The sequence below is a fragment of the Callospermophilus lateralis genome, chromosome 7 (assembly GCF_048772815.1).
Source record: "Callospermophilus lateralis isolate mCalLat2 chromosome 7, mCalLat2.hap1, whole genome shotgun sequence".
Lineage (NCBI taxonomy): Eukaryota > Metazoa > Chordata > Mammalia > Rodentia > Sciuridae > Callospermophilus > Callospermophilus lateralis.
Window position 1 is genome coordinate 94,376,533 of NC_135311.1, and position 12,462 is coordinate 94,388,994.

General features: G+C 31.7%; 1 protein-coding gene across 5 annotated transcripts in view; it reads left to right on the forward strand.

Moving 5' to 3' along the window:
• Dock7 (dedicator of cytokinesis 7) overlaps positions 1–12,462 on the forward strand; it is a 210,206-nt gene that overhangs the window by 107,739 nt on the left and 90,005 nt on the right. For 4 of the 5 annotated variants that reach the window (XM_076860262.1, XM_076860263.1, XM_076860264.1 and 1 more), the window contains exons 20-22: positions 1,101–1,332; positions 3,751–3,915; positions 4,835–5,004. In XM_076860262.1, coding sequence (XP_076716377.1) covers positions 1,101–1,332; positions 3,751–3,915; positions 4,835–5,004 — 567 coding nt within the window. Of the gene's footprint in view, positions 1–1,100; positions 1,333–3,750; positions 3,916–4,834; positions 5,005–11,218; positions 11,312–12,462 lie in introns of all 5 variants that reach the window. The other variant, XM_076860266.1, reaches the window with a different exon arrangement.

The following is a 12,462-nucleotide window of genomic DNA, read 5'->3' on the forward strand; positions in this document are numbered from 1 at the left end:
TTTTATTCATTTAAATACATACATGTAGAACTATATTAGAATTTTAAATGTGAAGCTGAGCAGCATTGCTACATTTTCTTGAAGTTTAATTTCATTGTGAAGTAAGTGTAAATCTTCCCCTAGTTCAGTAGACTTGCTCACACCTCATTGATCAGCACATGGTTATTTCTAGGTATAAAGAAACCTGGGAGAGTAAGCTTCTACTGCTTTAAATAAGACTGGTTCTGTTGGCAATGTAGACATAGGTTTAATAATACCAGTCAGGATTTAGTTGGGAGACAAATCCATCAATAATTTGAATGTGGGAAATTTAAGGCAAATAATTATTGACTAGGTTAAAGATGATTTGCTAACTAAATGGGGGTAAAAGATAATTATATGAGGATAACAGAGATAACAATAACAGAAAGCATCAAGGAAGGACTTAGACACCTAGAAAGGATCCTGAGGCTGACAGACTTCTGAGGAGGGGATGCTATGGTTATAAGAACACATCCCTTGCTATGCAGTGAAACTTGATGGAGAATCCCTACTATGGAAATATGAGAACCACCACTACTGTGGTGAACACTTCTTCCCATGTCTCTCACCTCTGAGCTGCAGCATTCATATCTCCTAGCCATCACCTGTAAAACAACTAAGAGGAATGAAAGTCTCTCTATATTCCTCAAGCCTCCAGACTACCTCCTGTACTCTACTGTCTGAGCCTGACCATAAGCAGCTAACAAAAGAGAAGTATAGTTTGAAGAAACTGGCTCCAGTAATATGTAGTATGACAAAGGTGTGGAGACAATACATTAATAATGGGCCCACGTAGATTAGTAAGATACCTGCCACAGTAATTGAGCTCCAAACTGAAAGAGGAAAGCCTTCATTAGTATTATAGATTTCTTGAGTAACCAGTAATATTGGAGGCAGCTGTCCTACAATAATTAGAATAGATGTTTTTCAATTGGAAAAACTGTTTAGGTAAACATATATATAGTGTGTGTGTGTATGTATTAGCAGTTAATATGAGAGATCAGTGGTCCATAGCCCTTTAGGATTGGGAAGTTTTATAGTTATAATTGTTTAGTGCTTTTGTTTATTTTTTGTTTTAGGATCCTTATCTCGACAAATTTTTTGCTCTGGTTAATGCTCTGGATGAACATATGTTCCCAGTCAGAATTGGGGACATGCGAATCATGGAAAATAACTTAGAAAATGAATTGAAGAGCAGTATTTCAGCGCTGAATTCATCACAGTTGGAACCAGTGGTCCGATTTCTTCATCTTCTGCTTGATAAACTGATACTTTTAGTTGTCAGACCTCCTGTCATTGCTGGCCAAATAGGTAATTAATTAATTAATTAATTAATTAATTTTTAACTTGAAGATGAAACATGAAATTTATAAATTTGAAATTTCTAACTTTGTTTAAAAAAAAGAGAAGCCTTGCTTCCTGTTTGCTGATAATAAGGCTTGTTTTATTGGGGGAGGTTATTTATTTATGTCTTCAGAAAGTAATTACTATTTTTAAAAATAAAATGTGCCATATAGACTTATTATGGAAAATAAGTTTCAAATTATGGAAACTCATTAATTTATGCATTCATCAATTACTTATTTACTGCATATCTGATACTGATAGTCACTGTCCAAGGCATGATTCCTAACTTGAAGATCTCACAGACTAGTTAAGAAAACAGACAAATGGAGAAAGCCTATTACATTTTACAGGTCATATAATCTACCACATCTGCATTTTCATTCATCTGCTGTCCTCCATTGAATATGGATCTTCTTTCCTTCCTTTGTTCAAAATCACTGTTTTCATTTTCTTCTGTTTTGTTCTAGAAGGAGCAATGTTTCTTATCCTCACTCTTGCCAAGTTTTACTCCTCTCCTTTTGCCCAGTTTCTACCCAAGTCCTATAAAGAAGTTGAACTTGAACTAACTTATTAGATTGGGTTGGGCTGGGGATGAGGCTCAGTGGTAAAGCATTTGCCTAATAGCATAAGGTTCTGGGATCAGTCTCTTGATTGCAAATCAAAACAAACAACTCCTGCTGAACAAAAAAGATGAAGAAAAGTTCATTTAAGGAATTAGAAAGATCCTGTTACAAAAGTTATAGGAAAAGCTTTTAAGAAAAAACAGGCCAGCATTGTTCTTTGTTGTAGATTGTATAAATTAAAATATAGTAATAACAATAATAACAAACACTTGGATAGCACTTACTATGTTCCAGGAATAGTGCTGTGTGCTTTATTTATGTTACTGTATGAAATCCTCACAATGACCCTATGTAGTAGGTGCTATTATTACCATCATTTCATGAGTAAGTAAAGTGATGAACATAATGTTTAAATTTTTTACCTAAGGTCGCTCAGCTGGTATGGCATATCTCAAGCAACAGGCTCTTGAGTGCCTCAACTCTTATCTGGAATATTTGAGAGTGTCCATTGGTAAAATTTACAAAAACAATTTAGTCTAATTGAAGGTAGAAATAATTTAAGAAGTTTAGAAGAGAAAGCAGGGTTGATTTAGGGAATAAGAATGGAGATATTTGAGCATATTAGGGTGTAAGAATGGATATATTTGAGAAAAATATAAGATATGAAATAAGAAAGGATTTAGTTAATAAAGCAAGTGTGTGAGGTAAGAGTGAAAGTTCATAATATTATTCATACAGGGAAGGGGCACTGTTTCCTTTGGAGAGGACATATAAGTAGTTTCCATTTTTGATAAATTTGTTGAAAAACTTAAGGAATTTCATGCTTTATATATTTCTTCTGTGAGATTAAAGGCAAGATTTGCTAAGAAGGACATAAGGTAGACCTGAAGTTTGAGGATTCTTTGAAATAGTTACTATGAGAAAACAAACAGGGAGAGGAATTAACTAGGAACTGGTAGAATTGCTAAACCCCATTCAGGTTTCTGTTTCTGGTCTCTTTCCCTTCTAGTTCAGTATATATAGAGTAATATTACTAAATAACCATTTAGTTTGATTATTCTGCTTTTAGAAAGCTTAATTGGGCCTCATTATCTATTCATAATTTCCTGTCTTAATTAAATACATTACAATATCTGAGGCTCATTGCTCCAAATGACTGTTTGGTTTACATATTCAGTGTGCTATCAGAATTTCTCCACTTTTGCAAATTTCTTGTGATGTACTGACTTGAATGACTGAATAGGTAGTGCTTATCCAGGCATTGGAAATGCTATACAGTCAATCTGCTTTTCTAGCTCCCTTTTCCCTTCTAATTATTTTATAAAAATGAACTAATTTCAACTGTTGTTTATTCAGCTATTCTCTTTTCATATTTTTAGTAGTTTTAACCATTTTTCTTGATATTGTTAATTTTATAAACAAAAGCAATATGTGCTTATTGGATGCAGTTTAGACTTTCAGAATCATCTTTAAAATGAAAAATTGCTTCTCAAGGGGATATATAAGATAGTTTTTTTTTTTTAAATCATGTACTTTGTATTGTCTTATGAAATAACAGATACCTGTTGGGTAATGTTTTGGTTTTTGACCAATCAAGCCCATACAGTTTCATATTAAATTTGTAAAATAATTTTTTTCTCATTTTGTTTGCAAAAATCTTTTTGGTTCAGCTAATCCATCACTAAAATTAGTATCAAATATTATCTTTATATACTCGCTATGTGTAATCATGATTCTTAAATCCTATAGTGATAATAAAATCTTGGTTTTCATGGAACTTAGATTCTAAAAGTTAAACTATTTTCTTCCTTTTTAAAAGTTAATCTAGGTCAAGCATCTTTTGAAGCCATGGCATCAATTATAAATCGACTTCACAAAAACTTGGAAGGAAATCATGATCAGCATGGTAGAAATAGCCTTCTTGCCTCATATATCTATTATGTTTTTCGCCTTCCAAATTCTTACCCTAATTCACCATCACCAGGTATTTTATTGTTTTTACTGAGAAACTGTCTTTCATAAATTAAGTGTTCATGGCAAGATTGAAACATTCTTTTCATCCATGAGGTTATGTGTGCATTCGATAGCAAATGTTTATTGATACTGCCTAAATACCATTCATCATGCTAGGTTGCTGAAAAGGTTATTCTTTTGTCGTTATTTATACAGATTCCTTTAACTTGAATTGAGATCTTGGTTAAGATAATTCTTGGAAATGGACCTTGAAAATAACTTCTATGTCTCTGAAAGTGTTTTAAAATTCTTTGTTAAGATAAAAGAACCTGATTTGTCAGAATGTTGCTGGGCATTAAAGAAGAAACTTGGTAGATTAGCAGTTCCTCAACAACCCAGTGAAACGTATTTAAAAAATTATTCTCTAGAAAAGCTCACATTTCTTCTTGATCAGTAAAATAACAGCCTTTCAGAGTATTTAAAGTAGTTGCTTGTCTTTTGTATGACTTTGGGATAGTGGTGGTAGTTGTGGGGGATGTCTTAATTTGAACAACCTTTTAATTGTTCAGTTAGTTAATGATTATCATGTATATACTTTCAACCTGCTGACATGTTTGCTGAAGGTAATGTATGTATGTGTGTTTCCTATTCATTTTGGCTTTTATTGTACATGTAATGTGTAATTTAGAAACACTGAAGAAATAGTTATTTTATTTATAATTCGTATAGTTTTGTCAACTGCTATAAAATGGAATTTTTTTGTGTAACTATTGACTGTTCTTAGGTGTTTTTATTTCTGTTGGTATTTTTTTAAATATAGTATTTTTTGTTTTGAAACAAAAACAATTCATGATCTTTGCAAATTTTTATATAATGGCAGAGACTTTTTTAGGTCCTTCCCTGAGTAATTTTCTTAATTTAATTTTGTGCTGTTTTATATGCAAATCCAGGTCCTGGGGGTTTGGGAGGATCAGTGCATTATGCCACAATGGCTAGATCTGCTGTGAGACCTGCAAGCCTTAATTTAAATCGTTCTCGAAGCCTTAGTAATAGTAACCCAGATATATCTGGGACTCCAACATCACCAGATGATGAAGTTCGGTCGATCATCGGCAATAAGGTAAACTGACCACATGCATCATAAATTTGGTTTTCAGTTTATGAACAAATTAGAAATGCTCAGTTATTTTAATTTATTTTTAATTTTTAGACGTATATGAGTTAAGAATAAGTCAGAAATTGTATATTTCTATTCTGATATAGGAATAAGCAAGAAATTGTACTTCTATTATGTCAAAAAAGACTATTTTATGTTTCTATCAAATATAGTTGCTAGTACAAACTGGTTAGTATACTCTGAAACAAAACAAAAAACCTGCCAAATTCTAAAATGTATCCAGGATAATTAGTTACATGCAACTTATTGTCATCTGCATCCTACTCTTTTGTGTGAAAAATGACTAGATTGAATTTCTTTACAATTAAAAGGGACCTATGTGACTGATGTATAAGAGACATGCCATCATTGATGTGAACTATGAGACCACACTTTCAAAAATTAACCTTGATTAGTATTAGAACCACATTTCACAGGACACTCTATGAATTTAGCACTAGACTTATAAAAAAGTATGATTTCTTTAATGATGATTAATGATTATCCCAGACAACAAGAAAGAGGCCATATAGTATAAGATCCAGCTATATTTTGTTCAAATCATCCATCTTTATTATGTACCTTCCCAAATACTTATTACATTTCTACATGTAAAGCATGAACATAACTTAAGAGTTTAAGCAAGACAGACCAAAGCAAAGACCAAGGCCAATAAATCATATCATGTGTTTTGGCTATATTACTTCTTATTTTTTGCTATTGGAAAAGAACATATTATTTTCCTTGGCATTTTACTCTGTTGATTTGGATAGGAAGAGAATTAATAAAGGATTAATTAATAAAGGATTAAGGATCCATGTTCAACTCTTAACTTGAACTACTATGAAAGTTTTAAAGACCTAGATTTGTTAGATAATAATACTTGAACATTACTCAAAATTAACAGAACTGTTCTTACAGTTTTATTGTATAAAAATAGATAGCTTATGTAGTTACTGAAATTTTACACTCAGAAGCTCAATTTACATTAAGGAATGTTAACACATAGTAAGGTGCATTCATATTAAATAATTTGTAGTTTCTTAGATTTTTTTTTTGCAGCCTTAAAATTTAAATAGTGATTAGAACATCTCAGTAAGATCTGTATGAATGTCTCTCTTATGAAACAACTTTGACTTTTTGAACTCCTAGGGTGACCAATGTGTAGATGTATATAGGGACACTGCAGAGTAAGCTGAGTAATATAGCAATTGCAAAAAGAGAAGGCTCCTTGCTAGCATATGTTTTCATGATTAGGAAAATAATTCCTATTTTTTAATTCTTGTTTTCATTATTGATCATATCTCATTGTAACAGAGGTAGTACTTAGCATTACTTATATGCTATATTTATAAATTATGAAAATTTCTACTATAGACAGCATATTCCTCAAGGTTCTACTTTTAAAGTGTCTCCCCTTCTGTAAGATTTGCATTATGCCTCATTTAACATAATTCTCGAGTTATTCCTTATAGATATGTTTGATAGATTATAACCTCAGGATTTATACTAAAGAGATATATATATTGGAATGATTTGTTGCCATTTTTCAAGATCATTAAATGGGACATAACAGTTTTACATAAGTCAATATAAACTACTTTCTGAGAAAGCCTTCACAAGATGAGAATTTGTCTTATAACAATTCAGCCTTCCCCTAATTAACTTTTATTTGAATAGTTTATGTGTTGTTTCTTCTTTTTATTGGAAAAGTCTTATTAGCTACTTCCATATTGGATTATCATTAAATTATAATTCCTAATATTAATGGTATATAATTGTGTTTCAGAAAATGTAAAGAATCTACATTCTGTACTCCATATGCTGCTCACCATTTATTCTCCCAGGAAATGATTTCATGCCATAGTATGTTACTCAAACCCCGTAATACCTCTCTCCTCATCTTCCCTTTCACTTTATCTCCAGTTCACTGGGCAAACTGAAGTTATCAGAAGAAACATTTCATAGACTTAGTACTATCATAACTACCTACCTACTACTGACTACTTAATAATCTGCTATAGATTACCTATCCTTCTTTCTAAATTTATTCCTTCCATTTGTAGACAAGTTCCCATTTCTTATTACTGCTACCTATAGTTACAATTTACTCCAGCAGTTTTTTCATCTCTCTCCTGCATTATCTATTTCTACACACACACACACACACACACACACACACACTTTAAAAGTGTGTGTGTGTGTGTGTGTGTGTGTGTGTGTGTGATGATGCTGGGGATTGAACCCAGGGCTTTGTGCATGGGAGGCAAAACATTCTACCAACTGAGCTATATCCCCAGCCCTGTTTCTTCCTATATTTTGAATCATTCCCATCCATATACAGGCATGCTATAATTCACTCATTAAAAAAAAATTCTCTAGTATTCTGCTACTATCTTCTTCTTCATTTGTTCACTGACATGTCTAAAGCACTAAATGTGCAGCATACTGAAGATGCTTAATAAATATTTATCCAATGGATGATTGTAAGCATGGAGCATCCAGAGCAAGAACAAATTACTTCTTAAAAAAATCAAGTTATTGGGGCTGGGTTTGTGGCTCAGTGATTCGTTTGCCTAGCCCACGCGAGGTTCGATCCTCAGCACATAAAAATAAATAAATAAAATAAAGGTATTGTGTCCATGTGCAACTAAAAATTTTTAAAAATCAAATTGTGCTTTTGCTTACAGCCTTACTATTAATTATGTATTTAAAAATCTTCAAAGATTTGACCTTAGGGAAGTTTTGGTTATATTTGATTTCCTAATATTGAATGCAGAACATCTAAAATTTAAGAATATTTACACAATACAATAGGCATTTATTATTCTAGTAGTTGTAAACATATATTTTTGAGATTTTGTTTATATTTATTTTGCCCAAATACTTGTGTTTTCTTAGTCATTGTAAGAGTATTTTAACATTCAATTATATAATCATATGGTTACCTCAGGAGTGAATTTTATTGCTTCATTTGTGAAAAATGAGAGAATCTGTTGTGTTAGGCACTGAGATATTATGTATATAAGGCAAAGTCTTTGTATTATAATATGAATATTGATGTCAAATCACATGTATTATGGGCCTTGCTCAAGGAACTTTTCTATATCTGTGGGACAAAATGAGAGCTGGGAGTACAACTTGGTGGTAGAGTGCTTACCTTGCATGTTTGAGGCCCTGGGTTGAATCCCTAGCACCACAACAATATATAATAATAAAAATGTTACTGGAATTTGGCAATCAAAAAAACCATTCAGATACATTCATGCGCATACCCTAACTGTAACCTACGTTTATCTTTTCTTTATTACTTGTGGATCTGTAAACATAAAATTGTTACATTAGTAAATATCAGTCAAAATTTGCTTAATTAGAGCTGTTTGATGTGATTAACTAGCTTTTTAATCCTCAAATTATTTGCTTTGTAACCCTGGAAGTTATTTGCTTTAAAAAATAATTGGCCACAGGTTTTCTTAAATCGTTAACCCTGAGTTGAGCACAGGGGCATTCACCTGTAATACCAATGTCTAAGGAGGTTGAAGCAGAAGGATCACAAGTTCAAGGCCAGCCTCAGCAACTTAGTTAGTCACTAAGCAACTTAGCAAAATCCTGTCTAAAAATAAAAAGTGTTAGGGGTGTAACTCAGTAGTAAAGTCCCCCTGGATTCAATACCAATCTTCTTCTTCTTCTTCTTCTTCTTCTTCTTCTTCTTCTTCTTCTTCTTCTTCTTCTTCTTCTTCCTCTTCCTCTTCCTCTTCCTCTTCTTCCTCTTCTTCCTCTTCTTCCTCTTCTTCCTCTTCTTCTTCCTCCTCCTCCTCCTCTTCCTCTTCCTCTTCCTCTTCTTCCTCTTTGACTATATAATTATAACTATTGAGAGCATCAGTATTGTATACATGAAATAAAGTTTGTGGTAAACAGATACTTTTTTATTCTCACTTTATCATATACCTTAGCTTTAAATAAGAGAATTATTACACAGTAACTTAAAAAGTAGCTTGAAGAGGTGGTTAAGTTGTTTCTTTTGTAGAAACTTACAGGAGGGAAAAACACATTTATAATTCTGCAAAACTCAGATGTTCATGTTTTGTTACTTTTGTAACATGAGAAATGATTGTAAAAAATCTAATATGGCAGAAAGAACCTTAGGCTTATACAGTAGAGACCTAATTTTGGAAAATAGTGAAAAACTTTGTTTTAACTTACCTGAAATACATGCGTGTTAACTTGTTTAACTAGAAATATTATAAAGGAGTTTTGAGAAGGCAGGGATTTTATTTTTAATAAATTATTATCTATCAAATTTTACTGGTATTTGTATAATATCTAATTTACTCTGCTACAAAGTATTTTTTGATAAAACATGTATGGAAAGTTTTTTTTTAAAATTTGACTTTGAGAGTTTACTATATTTAAGATATTGCATTTGTTAATTTACTTCTACTATTTAACTTGATCCTTAGAATTTGAAGAAGATACTATCATTTCTCCTGGAGCTATGTAGTTTATCTTAGATTTTGTAGTTAATAAGCAGAAGAACCTGGATGAAACTTCATTTCCATTTTAAACATTTGTTGTCAAAAAATAAGAAATAGATGATTATTGTATCATATTTCAACTTCTCTATATACTTGAAAGAAAAAAAAATGGGAAAGAGCAAAGGAAATATTCCTCCTAAAGCCAAACTCCTAAATAGCTACACTTCTTTCTTTGCCTTTTCTTCATCTTTTGAAGATCTCTTGAAATATTTTTAAAATACTGGGACCTCACATCCAGCAACTCTGATTTAATTGTTTTGAAGTAGAGCTCTGCACATAGGTGCTGTTGTTAAGTCTCCCAAAGGACACTACTATCTAGAAGTTGATTGCCATTATTACAACTCTTGTGTGTTCTTTTGCCTGGCTGGCCTTCCTTTGGTGATTTCTGGTTTGGGTCCATACTCATGCTCTAATATTTTAGTCAGCTTGTCTTGGGTTGTATTATTATTATTATTATTATTATTATTACTACCACCACCACCACCACCACCACCACCCTGATAATCCTCTAAAAATTCCTTATAGCTTGCTCCAGTTCCAATTAGCAGGTTCTCATTTCCTTAGCTCAGTTTGTTGAATTAGAATTTTTGGAGGTAATTGATTTTATAAAACTTTTAAGTGATTCTGGTCATCTGTCAGGGTTAAGAAATAAAAGTAAAGCTTAAGTTCCTTTCACCAGGTATCATAGTAACCCTTTCACATAAAGACAGACATAATTCACTTCTAATCATACCCATTAATTAATTAAAGAAACTATAAATTAATGAAGGTGGTGATAAAGATATAAGTCCTATAAACAGATCCAGCGTATTTTTCTTATAATATTTATGTAAAATAGTAGCCCATTATGTTTAATTACAACAAGTACAATAAAAACTTGTACAAAAAACAGAACTCCAAATCTACTTTTTTAAAAAAATATTTATTTTTTAGTTGTAGATGGACATAATATATTTTATCTATCTATCTATCATCTGTCTATCTATCTATCTATCTATCTATCTATTTTTATGTGGTGCTGAGAATGGAACCCAGGGCCTCACATGTGGTAGGCAAGCGCTCTACCACTAAGCCACAACTTCAGCCCCTCCAAATCTACTTTTATTATTAGGAAGGAAAAAAATATTAGGATAATTTTCTTCATAATATTTTACTTCATTTTTCCTAGTCCCTAAAAGAAAGTAAAAGAGGAGGCATGGTCAAATAGAAATGTGGAGTATTATTGTATAGTAGTTCTGATGAGAAATGTAACTAAATTAGTGTTTAGCATAGAATGAAATGTTTTTCTTAGATTTTTTTCCTTTAAACCTCAGTTTAGTTCAGAGAAAATTTTCTGATGCTAATTTGAACTACCTACCTTTAATAAGAATTTGAGAGGATGATGGTATGAAAACTTTAGTTGTTAGTATTTGGCCCTTTAAATGCTGTACTTAATATTCTTGGTTATCTTTTTTTAAAAAATTATATTAAATAATAATATAATTTTGGTGAACTAATACTCTATAGGTGCCTAAAATTTTGATTGCTTTAACAGTACTAATTAAAAACATGCATTGGAAGGTCTGGATTTCTTTAAGAATAATTTATAGCATGCAACATGTAATATTTCTTTCCTTTCCAACTGCTTTCTATTATATGCTTAGGGTTTAGATCGCTCCAATTCCTGGGTTAACACTGGTGGTCCAAAAGCTGCCCCATGGGGATCCAACCCCAGTCCAAGTGCAGAATCAACACAGGTGGTGTTTACATTAGAGGTTTCTTTATTGGCTGCTGATGTTTCCCTTTAGAACATTACTTTTTAGTACATACTATGATTTCAGTGGCTTGCTTTTTTTTTAATCATTAAAGTGTGTATTTTTGTTTCCTTAGCATATTTCCAACTACTATGCATGAATACCACCAATAGCACCAATAATGTTCTCCTTTCCTATTTCCTTTCTCTTGTCCTTCCTCCTATACTCCCTGTCAATATTTCAGTGCCTGCTGCTTATGCAATTGATGGCTTTTATAACAGTTTCTATTTTAGGGGTTGCACATCTTTAGTAGGAATTTTAAATATTTTTTGTGGAAAAACCCAACAGTTTTCCTATTGGATTTGGTTTAAAGAGTAGCTATTATTATACCATTTTTGTTTAGCATTCACTGTCTTTTTTTTTTTCCCACAATCACTGAATAGAAAGAGGGGTAGTAAGTTGAAATTAAATGTAAACAATGTATTATCCCCATGCTATAAGATTAAATGACAGAAGCAAAAATTCATTTTAATTTGTACAGTGTTGCAAAGTATGAAATGTTATAATTTAGTTGAACTGGGTTTTGCTTACTTAAGACTAGTTGCTTGATAGCTAATACCTGCATGATACCTCTAAATATACTTCTCACCTGTGTGTTGGCTTTGGAGGAAAGTCTCTTATTCTTAAAGAAAAATTTTAATTCCATTTAATATTAAAAATGATTTATATTTGCTATACTACATAACATACTTGAGTGATAGCTTTTGATAATAGTGAAAAATGAAAATTTATTTTAACTTTTTATTTTCTTTATTAAATATAAAATTCTTGGTTTCTTTTTTGGTCAGAGACCAGTTGAGAAGTATGTTTTTACTTTTTATATATTTTTTACTAGATATGTGCATGGATAGAGATCACACAGATAAAAGTTTCATTCTTTGCAGCACTAATAATAGTCATTAGAATATTTTTTTACAAACAAAAAATATATGGAAGCCATTTTGATACTTATCATACATCGTTATTAAAACACTTTAAAATATTGTAAATGAGATGAGCAATAAAATAGATGGTTGTTGAAACCATAGTAAAACTCTATTTTAAACTGTGCATAATCCTTGGGCTGCAAAGTCATCCACTGCAATGTTAATGTT